This window comes from Pleurodeles waltl, chromosome 6 (genome assembly GCF_031143425.1).
Source record: "Pleurodeles waltl isolate 20211129_DDA chromosome 6, aPleWal1.hap1.20221129, whole genome shotgun sequence".
Taxonomy (NCBI): domain Eukaryota; kingdom Metazoa; phylum Chordata; class Amphibia; order Caudata; family Salamandridae; genus Pleurodeles; species Pleurodeles waltl.
In genome coordinates, this window is record NC_090445.1 from 738,498,782 (window position 1) to 738,520,316 (window position 21,535).

Genomic DNA, 21,535 nt, shown 5'->3' on the forward strand with positions numbered 1-21,535 from the left:
CAGAGTGTAGCAATTGTTAACCATTGAAGAGAAAAAAAACCAGTTACAATGATAAACATACAGGGAGAGATGGAAATCACTTTAAAGTGTAGCAAGTGTTAACCGTTCAAGATACATATTCAGTCTTCTTTGTACACTGTCAAGTTTCCAGATCCACTGATTTTCTTAATGGTAAGTACGCAGTCCATATTTGGGGATCTAAGCATAGGTTTTACAACGTCTATGACCCACCAAGTAATGTCTTTCTCCGAATGTTTCAGTTGTGTAAAACGATCAACCCTTGAGGCATGTTTAATCTAACATCTAATTCTTGACTGATGTTGAACAATATGTTTTTGGATTTGTTGAGTTGTTTTACCAATATATGGAAGGCAACTGGGCTCACATTTGCAATAAATTACATTACTTGTATTACAGTTAGAGAAATGTTTCAAAGTTGACTGGAGATCACTGATGTTGAAAGCTTTATCTGCTTTAGAATTATTGCATTAATAGTGACTTTGAACAGGGTAAGTTGAAAAATCTGTTGGATATTGGGAGATGTATATTCAGCATATGCTTCGACCATTCTATCGCTCAAATCTGGTCCTCTCTTGAAAACAAATAGTATTTTTTCATGGAGGAGGGGATTACTTGCTAGTAAATTCCAATATATGCAGATGATTTTCTTAATCTTGTTTGAAAGAGTACCGAAGGTGGACACACATAACAATTTGGATTGTTAAGGTCGTTCTCTGATTTTTAATAGGGCTTCTCTGTGATTATACCATGCCCGTTTAAGTGATCTTTGAAGTAGTTTCCGGCCCCAAGCACCACAAACAGACTTTTTGAGGGTCCTTTACAGACATCAGTTTGCAACAGTCCCTACAGAGTTCAAACCCTCTTTGTTTTAGGGTGTGACTTTTATCCTTATACATTGGATGATTTTGTTCAAAACAGTTGGTCATAAGACCGTGGAAAAGCTCCAAGTCCGCGTCTGGAGGTGCATAATGAAAGGAACTAGTGTCAGTGGGCATGGGCGGGGCTTATATGTAGCTCTGCTCAGCACTTCCAATCATAACGGCATTGGCATGGAGTTGTGCAATGCCACCTACCAGCACCCAGAAGCACTGCTTTGAAGTTTCCAGATCAAGTCGGACTCCTGGGGAATATTCACAAGGTGAGGAGTCTGCAGTTAGAATAATCCATCAGAAATATATATTTTCTAAATGAGTACTGGTACCCCCTAAGAAAAACCTTATTCCCATATAAAACAGTAAAATGCTCAACAATGGATAGATCCTGTATCTCAATTACCGTGCTTTTACAAGGTAAAACAATAATAAAAGCAATAACCTGTAACAGAATCTTTAGGTCACAAGAATTAATTGGTTTTAAATAGAAATATATCAATTGCAAGAGTACTACTTTAGCCTCACAGAAAAGATTAGATTTCTGTAACACAAGGTAGTAACTTTAAAGGTCTTTCATGAAGTATCCCACAACCATCTGAAAGAGGGAAATATAAAAGTGCCATTAAGAACCTGACCATTATAATATATAAGGCATCTATAAGTTCATTTTTTAAACTGCATCTTTGAATGGCGCCGTTTAACTTGAAATTCAACTAAGCAGGTTACATTTTTGGCACTGTTAGTTGTTCCTCTGCCCTACACTTCTAAAAAGGAGCATAAATGTGTAGAACCCAAATATGGTTCTTAGTATGTTAAAATCAAAGTAACTCCATCAAACCATTGGACAATTCAATGATCACTGGATGGGAGGAAATTCCTGATCAGGGTAAATTTTAAAAACGTGTTTGCTCTTTTTGTGAGTTGGGGCAGCAAGAAAAAGTCAGTTATGTGTGATAATCTTTCTGGTGGGTACTCTATCAAGCGGCAGATTCCTCACCTGTTGAATAATCTCAGACGTCCAATTGGATACGGAAACTTCAAAGTCTCACGTTGCCAGTAGAGAGCATAGGCTTCATATCAATGCTGGAAGTAGCGTCAGACAACAAGTTTCCAACTATTTTTCTCCGCCTAAGAGGCAAGTAGACAGTGACATTGATGTAGTTGAGCAGCAGCAAAAGTGATTTGGAAGTTTAATAACTCTCCCTATAATATGTCTATAAAATGAAGAAGCGGCAGAGTTGGTGTGGAATCTCCAGGTAGATAGAGACTTCACCAGAAAAAGGTCATTACTGCAGGTAAGTCACTTTCTGTTCTTATGGAAATTATCTTCTGTCTGCAGATTCATCACCTGTTCAATATACTTCAAAGCCATATCCTGCCCAAGAGGGGAGGGTTGGTGGCTGGTGAGAGAAGGAAATCCTGCAGGACGGCACTGGCCAAGAGGCTGTCCCTGCACATTTCAGCATCCAAGAAGAAATGCTTGCAGAAGGTGTGTAAGGACACCCATGTTGTGGATTTGCAAATCTCTGCCATTAGAGCTCCTCAGGCAAGGGAAGAAATGATTGATCTGGCTCTAGTGAAATGGGCCCTGATCCTCTCCAGACATTCTTTTTTATCCAAAGCATGACAAGACTAAATGTAGAGCACGAGCCACCTGGACAAGGTCTTCTTCTGCACAATTTTGTCTTTTTGAGCATCACAGTAGTCCAAAAAGAGCTGTTCATCCAGTCATACATCTTTGGTGCAGTCCAGGTAATAGCTGAATGTGTGCAGCTGCTCTTCCTCCTTCATGGGATAGGGCAGAGGATAAAAGGATGAAAAGATGAGGGACTGACTGACGCGAAAGGGAGTCAACAATTTGTTCAGGAAAGCAGCCTGGATTCACAACACCAGTTTGTCAGGATAAAAGATGGCGAAGAGTGGGCAACAGGAGAGAACTTGTAACTCATTTACTCATCTGGCTGAGGTAATTGCCACTAAAAACACTGTATTTAAATCAACATACTTAAAGGACAACTATTCAAAGACTTAGAGAACATCCCCATTAGAAACGTTAAAACCTGATTAAGATCCCCTGGGGCACAACAAAGGGAGTTGGAGAATACAGATTTGTCAACTCCATTAGAAAATGCATTAAAATTAAAATTAGGAATTTGAACAAGAAAGGGTGGCATCGAAGACAGAGGAACAGTGACAGTACTTAATGCACATCCCCGCTGGGCAAGGGAAGGTGTGAACAACAAGACCTGGGAAAACCTAACCTGTAAGAAGTCACATTGTTGTCCACACACCAAGTAAACAAAGTTACTCCATCTTCCAGAGTAAGCTGACCTGGTGGAGGAGTGACACACTGACAATATGATGACTACCATCTCGGGTAGCAGCTGATATCAGTTCAGATGTCCCTGCTTAATTGTCACACATAAAGGCCTCACCGATTGTGGTGAAGAACCATACCCTCCCAACTAGGAGAGAAGGTTCAGTCTGAATGGCAGCCTGTGCAGGGGACATATGGAGAAGCCCTGAAGATCTCCATACCACATCCTCCTTGGCCAAACTGGGGCATTGGGAATGACTTGGGCCCCGTCTCGGCATTAATTCCTAAGAACCTGAGAAATCAAGGATGGGGGTTGGTGGGATTGGTAGTGCAAGTGAAATTTCACTTCAATAGAAATGTGTTCCCTAAGGCTCCCTTCAATGTAACTGGAGACCACAGACCTGCTGTCATTGAGCATTTTACATGGAGGTGGACAAATGTACTTGAGGAGTGCTTCACAGGGCGAAGATGTCCTAAGAGGTGGACAAGTACAATTGAGAAGTGCTCCACTGGACAAAGATCTCCTGGACTATCCGCAGTAAGACATACCACATGACCAGCAAGATAACGCCAGCTCAGGTTTCTCCAACATTCAGAGACCCTGCCAAGTGATTGGCTGTCAACCAGATCCCTTGACAGTGTGCCAAGACCACAGTCTCAATGCTTCCAGACAAAGGAGGTGAGACCCTACTCCCTCTCATTTTTGGATGTACCACATTTCTGTCATGTTTTCCATCAAGGTATGGACAGACCGACCTTGGGTGGAAAAGAGGTAGGCCTTAAGCGCTAGCAGTTCCACAAAGGCTATATGGAGAACCTGTTCTTCTGGAGATTAGAGGACTCTGAAATCCAGATCATTCAGTTGAGCTTCCCGCCCTGAGGGAGAGGCATCCATCATTACCATATCCATGGCTGGAGAAGGAGCAAGGCCATCCCACACTTCAAGTTTATCTTGTTCCCCCACCAAGCCACTCACAGTGCACTGCTGGGGGAGATTATGATGGAGCCCAACAGATCTTCCTCATAGTTTAACCACTGCCTGCGGAGACAACACTGCAGGGTCGTCATGTGCCAATGTGCATCCGTGACTAGGACAATGCAGGAAGCTCTCAGATGCAAAAATCCCAGGACTTTCAGAACTGTAATTTGCATGCTCTGTTGAAAAAATGGGACTATTTCTTGAATGTCGCCAGTCCTCTGTGGACGAGAAAAGGCATGGGGAAGAGTGGTATCCAGCACTGACCCTATGACCTGGACTTATTGGAGGGCCAATAGTGAGATTTGGTATCGTTGATCGAAAAGCCAGGCCAAACAGAAGGCATATTACTCATTGCACATGACGAGATGGCCTGTCTTCCAGGTACAGGAAAATTGGGATGCCCAACCTTCTGAGATGAGCTGCCATCACTGCCATCACCTTTGTGAAAACTTGAGGTGCCAATGTTAAGCCAAATGGGAGAACCACAAATTGGTGGTGCTTAGATACACCCACAAAGTGCACATACTTGTGATGTGACCAGAGGATCAGAATATGGAAGTATGCATCCTTCAGATCGAGTGACACAATACAGTCACCAACTTTCAATGGCAGTAATAGTTGAGCAAGGATCAGCATCTTGAACTTTTGCTTTTTGAGGTAGAAGTTCAGTTCCTTCATGTCCAGTGTTGGACAGAGACCATCATCCTTCTATGGAACAAAGAAGTAACATGAATAACATCCTTGGCCTATTTCCTTCTCCGGCACTAACTCCCCAGGTCCTTTCGATAGGAATGATGCCACTTCTTGTTGCTGAATGGCTAGGTGATCTGGAGGGGCTGAGGAAGACTGAGGTGGGAATTAAGGGTGGAGCCTGAAGGACGAGAAGGGTGGAGCCTCTTTCTATGAGAACCCACTGGTCTGAAGGAGTGGCCTTGCAGAGCAGAGCAGACTTTCTCTGTTAAGAGCTGACGTTCCAGCACCTCAGCTGCTTTATTCACCACAGAGTAAAAAGATATCACCAGTGGTGTGGGAGGTCCTGCTTGAAAATCCATTTCGATCTTCAGAAGTGTCCAGCCCAATTGCAGACAAAAGGCCATTAAAACCCTGACTCTGGCCATTGGTGTCATTATTGCCTAGTGCATAGAAGTTCACCTGGGTCAACTGTGGGAGTTGGCGCATGTCCTGTAGTGAGGCAGACATGTCAGACAGTTCAAAGGATCACAGTTTGATCTGAAAATATTACAGATCCCTTGCTTACAGTCTTCTTCCTCCACCAATCTCTGCGCTTCCCTATGCAACCTCTGGTGTGGCTTGACTTTGGGGGCCGGCTCTAGGGGCGGGGGTGGTGGCGGCATTGGTGGAGGCAGGATCAGCAGTGCAACAGGTAGATGTGTCATGGTGTATGGAAGTGCTGGATCAAAAGAAGGCTGAGTTGGTCCAATGGAACTAAGCCAAATAGCATAGGAGCCAAAGGCATGAACATTGGAAGGCCATATGGCTCAATGGGCCCCAAAGCGCGCTGAGTAATGTAAATGCCTTGGTGAAGATGGAAAACGTGGCATTAAGAAATGGCACCAGATCAGAATCGGGACTTGGGGAAGGCTGGAGTTGTGAAGTCAAAGGAGGGATAGGGCAGCCCCAAAGGATCAGAGAAAGTCAGAGGTGGAGATCAAGATGGCTCCGGAGCAGAGTCAAGTGAAGTCACTGGAGAGGAGCTGCTTGGAGTGGGATCAGCAGGCATCACAGCAACTAAAGCCAGCCCCAAGGATGTAAATCCTGTAGGAGCTGGAAGGTGACTTACTCTTAGAATGTTTTCTGAGTTTTCTTATCATCTGATTAGCATGATTATGATGACTCTGAGTTAAGCCTGGAATTATGTCAACTGCGTTTCTCATCCCTGGCCATCAAGAGCTTAACCTGACACTCTTTGATGGCCTCTGGATGCATGCTCCGACCGGAATCACAGCACTGGAGTCAATGTCTAACCCAAGACACTAGAGGCAGATCGAATGGGGGGTGAGTGATCGACATCTGTCCCTCAAAGTCCATACAGGGCTTAAAACACGAACGGTTATGCAGGGACATTGTACAACACTAGAAGATCTCCCGTAAGGAAAACCCACACCTCTCTGGAGCGAGCTCCAGATCTGCCTTTAAGGCATGGAAAAAGAGTACTGAGGCGGCTGCCCCAGTGTGCGCACTATATGGACATGGTGACATAATTTGACACCACTTCTGGTGTCGAATAGGAGCCTTCACTCCGTACCAGCGACGTGGGAGCTTTGAAGTTTTCAGATCCAGTCGGACATCTGGACTATTCTACAGGTGAGGAATCGGTAGGTAGCAGACTCCATCAGAATTGTTCATTCGGAATGAGTTGAAATATATTTGGGAAAACACATGCAAGACATGCATGAGGCATACTGATTGCCACGAAAACAAAAAGTACTACCAGGTGGTCATGTGCCTGGGAAATTTGGAAGAGAGTGGGTCAGACATTTTTAGTAACTGATTGGCATACATCTTATGCTGATTGATGAAACAGTACAATGAATGGGTTTATTTTGAAAATCATGAGGTAAATATCTAGCCAACAGTGAAGTAAAACCAGAGCAAGTTTCCAAGGACAGCAATTTATCCAATATTTTCAAATATTGTTGGAAGCTGTTGCATTGTATGTTTAGTGATTTAGAATAAAAATATGAGTCTAGGAAAGGTGAAACAGCCAACTGATGGGCCTTACTTGGCACAATGAACACACTGGAAAAACACACATTTCACCTAAAAGCAATATTGTATAATTCCACTGAATATACAGAACACCTATAATTGTCCGCTTTTATTTCAAATGCTAGTTTTAATGAAAGCGCACAAGTAATAGCTTATGCACAAGAAATTGTCATACTGAACATGCAAGTCATGTCTTACGCGTACCAGGTCTGCAAGGCTGTCATCACAAGATTCCTCATCAGTGCTTCCAAGAACTGCAACGTCTTTTCTCTCTGAAGAAGAGATTGCAAATGTAAACATTATGTCTTTGCACCACAACAGGAATGTCAGATTTTCAAAAATACCATTAGTCTCCTTTAGTGGTGTCAACTGGAAAATATAACACTTTAAGACTTTTAAAATGATTTTTCATTGCTAGTTGGCAATTAGTCTCTCACATAGAATAGAAAGGCAAAGCACAACACATATAAATAGAGGGGAAAAAACACAAAATAAGTGTCAATGTTAAACATGTCAAACAAAGCCAAGATAAAAATATTCTTGTGTAACTCCTCAAACATTTCAAAGACACCTTGAGTAAAGCAAATGATTTTGGCACTGCAGTACACCACCCACTTAACTCCCCCTTTTTAAAAGCCAACCCTCATTTGTAGGAATGTTTATATTAATGAGATGAATCCTTGTGCCAGGAGACTCAAGGCAGTAGTATCTATTACTAATATCCTAATGTAGTCCAGCAGAAGTTAATGGGATTCTCCTATGCCTCATGTAGGAATGCTAAGATATACAAAAAAGTGATAGATGTAATGCTTAAATTAATCTCAGCCACTGGTAATCACTCTGGGCCACATCCCAGTCTATCATTATTTTACACACAACGCCAGCTCAGTTTTAACCCAGCCATATGCAAATCAGCCTTGATCCTGCTCCAATGGGAAGAGTCCAGCCCAAACTGACGGGCTAGGAAAACACTGAGCATAAACTCCAGTGGGCAACACTATTGTTTTTCCATGTGGAATACACACATTGCGCGAGTCACATTTTGTCGGTCGAATGACTGACAGCAACGACTGCCTTCAAGGGTCTCCTGCTACTAAAAAATTCTCCCAAGATATAAATGAAACTGGACCAGTGTGCCCAGGTGCAAAGCTAAATCAAACTTAGCATTTGTGATTGCCACGCTATATATGTTTGATTTAAGGGTGACATTGAATCGCAATGATTTGTTGATATGTCAATGTGCCATTTTCCCCCATTCTCTCAGGATATGAGTTTCTAGCAGTGCTGCACGATTTGTAGTATATCGGAGACTGTTAACTTTGAAAGGCTACCCAGTAATGCTTAACACATATTGATGAAGGAGCTACAGAAGTAAAGCTACCTGAATCATCTAATATGTTGCTGCTGCTGATTCTGCCTGGCAGTTGAATGAAGGTAATCATTTTCTACAAATATTTGTAGAGAAGACCAACTGACTGCCGTGCAAATCCCCTGCAAACACACCCTCCGCTTCCCCGTGCTAATATGTGTGATTATTACTTCAGCTGGAATTCTATTAGCTGGTGTGTAGCATTCTACGATGTATGACACTATCAATCATGAAAATGTCTGCTTCGTTAGTCACAACTTTCGAAACACATATATATTACAGAAAGCTGTTTGTCCATAGTACACACAGCAGATCTTAGAATGTAAATAAATGAGTGGCTTCCCAGGATCCAGACTGTTTAGCACCTTATTTACCCGAGGTGTGGTGGCAGGAAGAATGTTAGTAATTTAATTGATTGGGTTAAATAAAATTATTACCTTTAGAAAGAGGTGTCAGCATTACTCTTGATGAAGTAACTTTGTCTTTGAAAAGGACATTATAGGGCAAACGTGCTGATATGATCTGTAACCCGCTGCCCGTACAGCAACTAGGAAAACCGTTTTAAGGGTATGTGCATGACAAAACTATGCAAAGGTTGAAAAGGCAGATCCATCAACGAAGCTGGCAACAAATTGTTGACCACGTGCTTCTCAAAGAAGAATCAATCTATCTAAAAAGATGTGGGCGCTGCCCTACGCCAAATCTTTGTAAATGAGGCCCAAATTATATAATTGCAAATTGTCTCAATCCCTGCTGTGACACAAAGAAAAGAAGGCTGGCCGCCTAACCGAATTTACCTTGCAGTAAACTGGTGATTTTGTTGTTTTTATGAAATTTATGTAGCATAACCCTCCCCACAGGGATAGCAAAGTGCTTTCCAGAGAATAAATAATAAACAAAAAGAAACATAATAAGCGTGGGAACATAAAAGGCGCAGGTACTGACATTTGAGTTGTGAAATATTTCTTACAAAGGAGGGTGCTAATAATTCCTAGGAGGCTCTCACCACATAGATGGATGACCTCTTCGTGTAGAACAAGAAAATTCAAGAAATATCATCATAAGATGTAAAACTTGATATAGGTTCCTAGGACGGAGAGTCCAGGAAGGGAAAAAAATGGGAACCCGAACAGTACCACTGAACCATGATTTAAACCGGATGTTTTCAATGACCTGAAAAGGACAGTAGGTTACCTGTTTTATTGATGTCTTTGGAGAGTTTCGGGGGGAGCAAAGCAGACATAAGCCTAATTGGTGGTTACCATTTTTTTAATTGATGACATTTTTGAGAGGCAGAAGCCCACAGAAATGATGACTTTACTCTAGCATTAGGTCAAATCGAAGTGAAAGACCTCAAAGATAATGCAACGATTTTTAGAGATCAAAGCTTTTTATCTTAAGGATCTTAAGACATACACTCACCTACATCCGAGAGCCTGGTTGGACAAAAAAAAGAACATAAAGTAAGTCCTGCCTAGGTATCAATGCTCTTGACTACCATCCCCACGACCCATCCTCAACCCTTCAACCCTCAAGACCACTAACAGCAGAGAATTGCATAAAAAAAGATCTGACCGCCTAATTACAAAGGGTCTCAACCACACTTTCTCAAGGCCAATTAGCCTAATCCCTCCCTTCTTCCAACTCCATCCTGCTGCCTCTAAGCAGCAGGGAACACTCCTTTGAGATGATTCTCAACTCTCTTACAATGCGAGAGAAAGTCAGCTCCCTGATCTTGGTAGACACAATCTACAAAATACACCAAGATAGTTCCAAAGACTGTTGATTTATGGTCAAGCACTCGTGATATTGGGCCAATTGCCATCAGGTACTACAGCCTATACAACCAGCCGTTACGATCCAGGAGCCATGTCTTTCCAAAGAGAGGGGTGAAGGCTTACCTAAATGCACACAATACCAGTAACATCTGCTTTCCGCATGATGAGCACAGAGGATACATCTGCCTCTTAGTAAGCCCAGAGTGTGTATGCCAGGAAGCTGGGGATGTCAGCACTGAACATGGAGTCAAGTGCATCAATAGCATCAGTTGAATAGTTATACAGAGTAGGTCAGTGCCGAAGGAGGTGTACTAGGTGCCTCAGGTCCAACATCACAGCCAGCATTTGCCCAATTTCCATTATGTCCCACGAATGCAGTTTAAGAGGTTTATAGCACCAATGCAATGTTATCTTGACCCAGACCTCCTTTCCTGCGGATCTCCTAGCTGTGGAATTCATATTATAGAATATCTCTTCCCATGTGTTCTTAGTGAATAGTCATCCGAATTCCGCCTCTCAGCATCTCTCCCGCAGATTTTGCCAATGTAAGAGAACCCACTAATAAATTATAGATTTCCAGATGAGTTTTTACCCCTTTTTTTTCAAAAGCAGACACTTTTCAAATTTCATTTGAGGACGATTGGCATAAGGGCAAACAGTCTGCTGTACTGTATGTTCCACTGGAAGATCTGGCAGTATTGGTATCTCTTGGTCTCTAATAGACTATTTTATCTCTTTATCGTCTAGAAAGATTTAATTCCATCTATCTCAAGTAGGTCACCCACTCTATAATACGTTCTTTGAAGCTCCATGCACAAAGAGCATTTTTATCCATTACAGTTGTAAAGGAACGATTACCCATTAGGGGCGTGAAAGGCAAAGGAAGCACAAACATACCCTACTTTGTAGCCACCCAGTCAGAAACTCCCAATATAGCTTTAATAATAGACAATGATTATATTCCTTGTTACGTTATGTCTATTTGTATAGCACACTAATCACCTGTGAGGGTATCCTTGTATTCCTTGTGAGCTGTACCTTTCTTTATCTAGGAAATCTTCCAAACAAATGTGTCCCTGCATTCAACTGCTCAACGAAGTATGAATGCTTCTGTGAATACAAGCTCTCAAGTTTCACCATGTATATATAGAGTAGTTGATCCATTTAGTAACATTTCACTTGGCTGGGTCAAAACAAATCCCAATTTTACATGCATAGCGAGTCTCGGTTTCTTCTCTATCCATATAAAGCTGTTAATCATATCATGCAGATGCTTCAGTACCTTAGAGGAAAAGTGGCAAAGTCTTAATAAGGCTGATCACTATAGGGAATACAATTTTTTTTTTTACAGTAGACACTATAGCACCCCCTCCCCATGTGCATGGCTTTAAGTCCTTACGCATAGACCTCAAAGTTGGATAGCTATTTCCAATTGCTCAATGCAAGATGTAACCTGTACTGCTAAAGAGGTTAATGATTCTTTTGCACTCGGGAAGGGAAAGCGGGGATGCTTATTAGATCACACAATGAAACAAATTCTCACGGGTACAGAGAGGAGGAACCAGTGGGATCAGGGCTTCAGAATATTTACCCTCAAAATCAAAATACATACATCAAAGCAAAACCCAAAGAGATCAATAGTATCTTTGGAGTGGAAATTATCCAAGTTAAGGGTATAGTTTATGTGTCCTATGTATATGTGCAGGAAGGAGTGAACAGATTAGAAAAATGTAACTTAAGCCCTCACACACCTACCCGCGGCATCATGTGCCATAACTGGGCTTCCTCATTTGCCAAAATTATTATAATGCAAATGGGCTTCCCAGATATAAGGAAGTACTTAAATGCTCTTTACTCAGGTAAGAAATCTAACAAGTGTGGTTTAAAAATCTCCAAGGTGTCGCAACAAAATCTTTATTCTTTATGTGTAAAGGAGATGATGATAATAACAGAAGATCTGGCGCTATGGAGGACTAGCACTCCTGCACCACTGCATCATCGTGGTCAACATGTTTCTGATCATTGGCCCCATGCGGGGTCTGTGGAATTCATCAAGACCTGGCTCTTGGCAAGGCACCGACTCTTCCCATACACAGAATCCGTTCAGCACATCTAAACTAGTGTACTTGCTGAAAGGGAATAGTAGCTGCTACTTGTGTTGATGTTGAAAGTTCAGGCTACATTGAAATAAAGGGACAGACACACAGGACAAATTTAAAATGAACTGAAGAGATAAAGCTAGCAGTGTCATTCAGTCTTCATGTTGCATTGTTCAGCAGCTTAGCTGCAGGAACTCCTACACTGCTACCCATCAGACAGCAACTGACGTGAAGATGCAGTATTTATAATCAACTTTCTTAGCACTTTACTTTGAGTTCCCACAAGGGACACATGCACACACAACACACACCTTCTAAATATGTCTGAACTAAATGAGTTGGCTTTGGATGATGAAGTTGCCTTTGAAATACTAAAGGCACCATATATGCCAGGGGACATTAATACTTCACAGGTATTACCCAAATTAGATGATTGGAATTCACTAAGCACACAGAAAAGAGACAGAATCAAAACAGCATTGCAAGGAGCAATAATGACTGAATACTTGTGGATATAAGAATGCTCCAAGAGTTCCGATTGTCCTCAATGAACCCAGGCTTTTCCTTGATGACTTCACCTTTTGTAAAGAATGGTTCTACGAGGTACGGAAGTGCACAAGCGATTAGTTAGTGTTGATTATTCACAGAGAAAATCAAGACTCTCTAATGCTATGATTGTGAAGATCCAATCCAGTGAGAACCATCTCAACTCACTTCTGTACATCGACTAGATTAAATGAATAAAGACCTGAATCAGTTTAAGGAATTCCTTCAACAATCGAAGATTACCACATTGCAGTACATTAGAAAATTCAACATCACAAAATAAAATGATGGACGGAGTGTTGAGACTTTTCAAACACTCACCCCAGTCACAGATCTGGGTTTAATCCATCGTTATTTTGCTCATACGTCACCCCAGTATGGACCCAGCCATATAGAAATCAGTCATTGACCCTGCTCCCCATGGGAGCAGTCCAGCTGGAACTGCAAAGCCAGGTTCTCCCTGGACCCGAAACAAGCAATACTTGGACTGTTTTTGGGGTATCACCTCTCATCAACCTGGGTAGCTTGATTCCAGTGGTGCAGCAAGCAAAGGAACCACGTCTGGGCATACCCTAGCCACTTAGGGCTCACATAGCAACATCACAAAATAAAATGATGGACGGGGTGTTGAAACTTTTCAAATACTAACCCCCAGTCACAGATCTGGGTTTAACCCATTGTTATTTTGCTCACCACGTCACCCCAGTTTGGACCCAGCCAAATGTAAATCAGTCTTGACCCTGCTCCCTATGGGAACAGTCCAGCCCAAACTGCCAAGCCAGGTCCTCCCTGGACTGGTTGTGCCCAGTCGTGAGCCCCGTGCTCACTGTGCCACTGGATTCAAGCTAGCCTGGCTGATGAGGGGTGAAACCCCAAAACCGGTCCCAGGATGCTTGTTCCAGTCCAGGGAGGACCTGGCTTGGCAGTTCTGGGCTGGACTGTTCCCATGGGAGCAGGGTTAAGACTGATTTGCATATAGCTGGGTCCAAACTGGGGTGGCATGGGGAGCAAAAGAACGATGGACTTAAACCAGATCTGTGACTGGAGGTGAGTGTTTGAAATGTTTCAGCACTCCATCCATCATCCTTTTGTGTTGCACTAAAAATTTCAGCCACAAAAGAGTCTTCCCTTACACCACTGACAAATATCACATCAAACCAGTTAATCCAGCAAAGACACTTAAACAGACATCAAGAAAAGGGCAATACCCCCAGCATTGGTCATTCATCTCATATGACTGTAGCAGTAGTAGTGGCAGGTGTGGATACCAACCGTACCACCAGCCCATGATACCAACATTCCCCTATGAATATTGGCCCAACCCTTTCCACCTAGATTCAGATAGCAAAGGAGACATCCTTTTTAGGCAGGGGAAAGCAAAAAGACACACCAAGGATCCTGAGGATGGATGAATAACCACAGGCGATAATATGCAGCAAGGGGAAGGAGAGCCAACTAGCCACAAGCAAGTTCACAACATAGTGGTCAGGCTGAGTACCCATCACCTCACTGATACTGAGGAACGAGTTCTAGCAAAAGACTTAGGATTCGTCTCTGCATACAGATATGACACGTTTTACTCCAGATGCGAAATAGCACATGTTTTTTAGCAAAATAAGACTGAACGCCTTTTTTAGGGCTAAAACCACTACTAATTCAACAAAGGTTAACAGAGGGATAAAATAAAAATAAACTTTCTAACCTTCACTGCAGTCTATACCCAGTGAAGTTCTGATCTTCGAGCAAGCTGTTTTCACCGAGTTGGAGAATACAAGCCTCATCATCCATCTGCACAGGAAGTGATATCGCTGAATTACCCATCATCCATCTGGGCAGAAAGTAGCATAACTGGTTTCCTGCCAAAACTGCCTTTAAAAGAAGTCAAGGAAGAGGACTCATTTCCATCATCCATTTGCACAAAAAGTATCATCAATGGATTTCCCATCATCCATCTTCACAGCAAGTGACATCACTCCTCCTCCCTCTCAGGCTCCCAGGACATACTTAATGGTGCCCTCTGGAGCGCCAAAGGCAAGCATGTCTGTGCCTGTCCAGTCTTGAACCACGTCCAGTGCCAGGAACAATAGTCATCCCACTTCCACCACTACCCCATTGCAACCCTCTGTACCCTCAACCCCTGCTGCTGCTCTCCATACCACACAAAGCTGAAGGAACGTTCTCATGTGCCTCCTGCAAGTTTCCATGTACTTACCTATATTCTACACTCACCCCACCAACAGCAGCTAATACCACATTCTCTCATGGAGTGCTGCAACCTCCGACAACAACACTCAGAACTCACATGCATGCTCCTCAACACCTGTTTACTCAGCAAACAATCTAGGAGATGCTGCGCAACAATGCCCCAGACCTACTTTGCCCCACAGAAACCTGGTTGAACCCTACATAAGCACCTGACATCACCCCAGCTACTCACCCTCTGTCTACAAGATCACAAGGCAGGACAGACTTCACAAACTCAGAGGTGGAATCACCATTATCCACAAGAATAACATCAGCTGCCCCACCTTTACAGACACGTCATTCTCAAGCATGGAAAATCTGCTGTTGCAGTTCTACTTCACACTCGCCTTCACACTAAGTAGCACTCTCATCTACGGACCCCCACGACTGTGCACCAAATTCACCAACACCATCATAGACTTTCTTGCACCACTCGCCTTTGACGCTAACAATTACATCTTACTCAGAGACCTGAATTTACACCTGGAGGACCACTCCAAACCCATCTCAAAAGCAGTCAATGAAGACCTCTGAAGCCTTGGCTTACCCGACATATAAGTCACCTATCCACATCGCAGGGCACCTGCAGGACTCTATTTTCACTACCTTCCTCAACATCCGAGTCAACGAGCCCACAACAGTCTTTTGGACAAACCACTCCCTTGTCAAGTTCAGCACCCATGTCTCACTCCAGCATGCATGCACCACCACCATAGCAGCCACCAGACCCGGAACATCCTCACTGAAAAGGACAGTAACAAACACCCACAGACTCAAGCACATCAAAAGCCTCCCCAAAGCCACCAAGAATTTCAACAAATGGGATACCTTCTGCGCTGATTCCCTGGCTGACTCAAACACAGAAATAAAACTTGATCTAGACGGCAGATTAGTTGGTACATGTCGGAACTCAGACTGATGAAACGCCTCTCCAAACAACTGGACCTCAGATGGAGAATGAACCAGGACAATGCAGACAGAAGCACGTTCAAATCCGCCCTCAGTCGCTATCACCAAATGGTCCAGATCATTAAACTACAGCATTGATGCAAACACCAACAGAAGCAAAGAAATATTTACCATTGTGAAGGATTTCACCTCCCCGGCAGCCACCTCCAACTCAATCACACAGTCGTAGCAGCTCTGCAATGACCTCTCATTTCTACCTGAACAAAATCACCACCATTTACAGCAACTTCAACCTGCAACCAGACTGACAGACCTTGGCCAAATGAATCCCAATCTTATCCTAATAACCAATGTTAAAAATATGGTCTGTCATCACCCCAGAACAAACCACCACCACCATGAAATTTATTGACTGTCCCCACCCTGCCTACTCCAGAGGGCTGCAGCCCATCACTGCCATGCTCACACATATTCTGAATGTCTTCACCTCTTCTGTGACCTTATCAGATGCTTGAAAACAAGCAACTGTGCTCAAATTGCTTAAGAAACCCTCCTCTGACCCTTCACAATGCTCATCAACTACAGTCCAATCTCCCTGCTACCATTCCCAGCCAAGGTCCTATAGAAAATGATCAACAGATGCCTCATCGAATACCTCAACATCCACCAACTCCTCAACACCACTCAGTCTGGTTTCACATCTACCACAGCATGAAAACTCCCTCATCGCTGCCACAGATGATATCAGCATGACTGCATACAGAGAAGACACGGCAATCCTCATCCTCCTGCAGCATCTGACAGTCTAACGCCTGTAACGATATTTGTGTTTGACCACTGCCTCCACTTTGCACTTAGCCTAGCAGCACACTGTCACATTGGTGACCACCAGCATCATTTTGATTATTGCCTTCATATTATGCTTAACTTGGCTTTAGCCACTGTCATGTTAGAGGTGCAGACGTTCGAAGTGCAGAAGCTGCAGGTATTTTTCCATGCCCATGTTATGCAATGTGTTTTTTGCTCTTGTTTTCACTCTGCCTGTGTGCGTGTTCTTTCTCATCAAGGGCTAGGATATAACATGGGAAGTCAAAGAGACAAGGATGTACTAGGATGATGTTTATGATACAGCAGGGAACGGTTTGGTTTTGGAGAAGCATCTTGAGATCTTGGCCAGTTCCAACGTGTTCCTTTCAAAATTGACCTGAAGTAGCCAGCATTTTTTAACAACAACCTATGGAGAGGGAGGGGTTTTCTAGAATTCTCCTCTCTGGCTTGTTATAGGTATATAAGAGACTGAAACCAGATTGAATGGGAAGTGGATTAAGCTCTGACGGAACAGGAACGCCTGTGTCTGTCACAAATTCCCGTGAGGGTAGGTTTTTTTTTCTCTCTCTTTCTTCACGGTCAACCGGGTTCAACGGCCTGTTGCTGGCAGAAGGGAAGAAGCAAGTTCAACTGTGCCCCATGGTGATGCATTTAAAATTCTTGTTGTGTGCTTTGCATTGTGCATGAATATATACATATATAGATATGTATTTGCTGTTTATAGGTTGAAGCAGACTATTCTTTGTACATGTTTTTATTTCATTGCTGTGACCATTTTTAAAAGTGCACTTTCAGTTGAACACTTTTAACCATTCTTTGCGAGCGTCACAGAGTGGTTTGATAAATGTATTTCCTAAACTAAGAGTTGCATACCAGAAATTCCTTTCAGTGTGTGTGTGTGTGTTTCATCTTGGTCCGTAGTGAAGCAAAACAACACCCCATCCTCATGCAGGGCCTACACAACATTGGAAACCAAGGTCATGCACTCTGATGGATCTGCTCTTTCCTGACTGGAAGCACCCATTCAGTCAGCTTGGCACTGGATACCTTGAACGTTGGGGGACCTCGTCTGCAGTTACACAAGCATTCTCCCTAAGTCAGACCCTCTTCAACACATACATGATCCCTTTAGCCAGCTGTTGGAGGTGGCACGTTCTGTTTGGCTGAGGCAAGCCCCTAGCCAGGCAGAACCTGCCACTCCCATCAGAGGTGGGTAATTCACTTGCTGCATAACCTGCGCTCACCCTTGGGTAGCTTGGCACAGAGCAGTCAGGCTCATCACAGAGGCAATGCGCAAAGCAAAAGCACAGCACTTTCCCACCACAACCATGCTGAGTGGGACAAATGAAACTTCACACACTGTGTAGGTGTTAGAAATGGGGTCTTTGGTTGGCAGTCAGGTTACCCCCTGTCCAAGCAAGAACCCTCACTTTAGTCAGGGTAAGTCACACACAATCCAAACTATCCTGTGCCCACCCTCTTGTAGCTTGGCACTGAGCAGTCAGGCTTAACTTAGAAGGCAATGTGTAAAGTATTTGTACAATAAGTCATGCAATAACACAGTAGGACACCACATAAATACACCACACAGTGTTTTGAAAAATATATAATATGTATCTGATAAAATGCAGGTCAAAAAGATTAAGATGCAATAAGTATATGTTGAGATATCACTGTAAAAGTGATACAAAGTGTCTTTAGTCTTTTAAAAGCAACAAATGTCTCTTTCAAGTACAAAGCACCTGGTTTGTGTTCAAAATCTCTGCAAAGAGCCGCAGAGGAGGAGATGCGTGAAAAACAAGGAGATGTGCGTCGATTTCTCGGGCCCCACACAGCAATGCGTCATTTAGTTTTCACGCAGGGACCGCTGTGCGTCGATTTTCGGCTCTCGGTCGTGGATCCTCTTTGGCTTGTGGGGTTTTCGGACACCCTGGGGATGATGCGTGGATTTCCGGGGCTGACAGGGTGAAGTCACAGGGGTTGCGTTGATCCGGTGGGCATTGCGCAGAATTTTCTACCGCACGGCAGGCGCTGCGTCGATTCCTCTCTGGAAGGCGGGTTGCATCGTCCCGGCTCGGCTGTGCGTTGATCCAGTGGGCCGTGCATCGAATTTCCAGTCGCTACGCTGGCGCTGCGTCGATCTCCTCATTGTGAAGTCGGACCGCGTCGTTCCGGTTCAGTGTGTGGTGAATTTTTCACCACGGTGCAGGCTGTGCGTCGTTTCTGGCAGGCTGGACGTCGTTTCTGGCAGGCTGTGCGTTGTTTCTGGCAGGCTGTGCGTCGATCTTCGCAGCACAAGGAGTCCTTCTTGTAGAGATTAAGTCATTTTGGTCCTGAGACTTCAGGGAACAGGAGGCAAGCTCTAGCCAAGCCCTTGGAGAGCACTTCTCACCATAGCCAGAGAGCAGCAAGGCAGCAGGGCAACAGCAAGGCAGCAGTCTTTCACAGAAAGCAGACAGGTGAGTCCTTTGGGCAGCCAGGCAGTTCTTCTTGGCAGGATGCAGGTTCAAGTTCTCTTCTCCAGGAAGTGTCTGGTCAGGTAGAGTGTCTACCTCAGAAGTGTCTGAGTTGGAAGGGGCAGAGGCCCTGTTTAAATACCCAAATGTGCATTTGAAGTGGGGGAGACTTCAAGGAGTGTCTCAGAAGTGCACAAGGTCCCCTTTCAGTTCCATCCTGTCTGCCAGGGTCCCGGTAGGGGGTGTGGCAGTCCTTTGTGTGAGAGCAGGCTACTGTCCTTTGACATTTAAGTGTCAAGCCCTCCACCCTCCCAGCCCAGGAAGACCCATTCAAAATGCAGATGTATGCAAGTGAGGCTGAGTATCCTGTGTTTGGGGTGTGTCTGAGTGAATGCACAAGGGGGCTGACAACTAAACCTAGCCAGACGTGGATTGGAAGGCACAGAAGGATTTAAGTACAGAGAAATACTCACTTTTCTAAAAGTGGCATTTCTAAAATAGTAATATTAAATCCAACTTCACCAGTCAGCGGGATTTTGTCTCACCATTCTGGCCATACTAAATATGACCTTCCTAGTCCTTTCAGATCAGCAGCTACCACTTAAACATTACACGAGGGTAGCCCCAATGTTAGCCTATGAAGGGAGCAGGCCTCACAGCAGTGTAAAAACGAATTTATGAGCTTTACACTGCCAGGACATGTAAACTACATAGGTGTATGTCCTGCCTTTTGCCTACACAAGACCCTGCCCTACGGATTACCTAGGGCATACCATAGGGGTGACATATGTACAAAAAGGGGAGTTTCAGGCTTGGCAAGTACTTTTAAATGCCAAGGTGAAGTGGTAGTGCAACTGCACATACAGGCACTGCAGAGGCAGGCCTGAGACATGGTTAGGGGGGTACTAATGTGGGTGGCACAACCAGTGCTGCAGCCCACTAGTAGCATTTAATTTACAGGCCCTGGGGCACATATAGGCCCTCATTATGACCCTGGCGGATGGGGGAGAAGTGGCGATAATACCGCCAACAGGCCGACGAAAAAAAAAAAATGGAATTATGACCATGGCGGTTACCGCCATGGTCATTCGCCACTTCTCCACTCCGACCGCTGGGCTGGAGACTTCGGTCTCCAGCCTGGCGGCCGTCACCAGACCACTGGCGGTATCACGACCCTGCATATCGCCATGGATTTCAGTGGTTTGGAACCGCCATGAAATCCATGGCGGTAGGCACTATCAGTGCCAGGGAAATCCTTCCCTGGCACTGATAGGGGTCTCCCCCACCCCCTATCCCCACCCGAGTCCTCCACCCACACCCTCCACCCCCCTGCCGCCCCCCAAAGGTGGCAGGACCCCCCTCCCCACCCCTACCCCCAACATTGAAACACCCCCCACGCAACACGCATACAGACACCACTATTACACATACCCGCACATATACCCACAAACATACCAACAGAGACACACACAGTCATACACCCACACATACATACAGACATACAGACAGACACGTACACATTTTCAAACACACAACACCCCCTGCATGCATACACGCACTCACACCCCCTCTACATACTCACATGCACACCCCCATGCGCACACACACAACACACAACACTCACACTCCCCTCCCCTAACGGACATTCAACTTACCTTGTCCGTTGATCCTCTGGGAGGGGACGGGATCCATGGGGGCTGCTCCACCGCCAGCACCCCGTCACCAGAACACCGCCACACCGAATCATGGGACATGATTCAGTGGGCGGTGTTCTGATGACGGGGCGGTGGAGCAACCTCCACTTCCCCGCCGACCACCAGTATGGCTGCTGGCGGCTCTCCGACCAAAAAAGGACGGAGGGCTGCCAGCAGTCATAATACGCCATGCGGAAAACCGCCTGCACTGGCGGTCTTCAGCACGGCGGTCGAAGACCGCTGAGGTCGGAATGAGGGCCATAGTGCCCTTGACTAGGGACTTATAAGTAAATTAAATAAGCCAATTGGGTATGAGCCAATGTCACCATGTTTTAAGGAGAGAGCATATGCACTTTAGCACTGATTAGAAGGTAAAGTGCGCAGAGTCCTAAAGCCAACAAAAATGAGGTCAGAAAAAAAGAGAAGAAGGAAGGCTAAAAAGTTTGGGGGTGACCCTGAAGAAAGGCCATTTCCAACGGTAGGTATATAAAAATGTTATTCAACACACACAGTCAACACACCATGCGTATCATGTACATCTGGGCATAAATCACTTTTAGCAATAGAAGTCACAACAGTAGGCCCAACTGTTTAACACCAACTACAGTATGTACAAGTAAAAAAACAATACTTTTCTTCCCCACACACTCATGTGGTGCCAAACATTGCCAGCACAAGGCCCACCCCAGAGTT

The 21,535-nt window shown here is 44.4% G+C and overlaps 1 protein-coding gene across 3 annotated transcripts in view; it reads right to left on the reverse strand.

The window, feature by feature from the left end:
* The window catches only part of ENO4 (enolase 4), a 434,196-nt gene that overhangs the window by 65,069 nt on the left and 347,592 nt on the right, over nucleotides 1-21,535 (reverse strand). For all 3 annotated transcript variants that reach the window (XM_069239262.1, XM_069239263.1, XM_069239261.1), the window contains one exon: nucleotides 7,124-7,191. In XM_069239262.1, coding sequence (XP_069095363.1) covers nucleotides 7,124-7,191 — 68 coding nt within the window. The remainder of the gene's footprint in view (nucleotides 1-7,123; nucleotides 7,192-21,535) is intronic.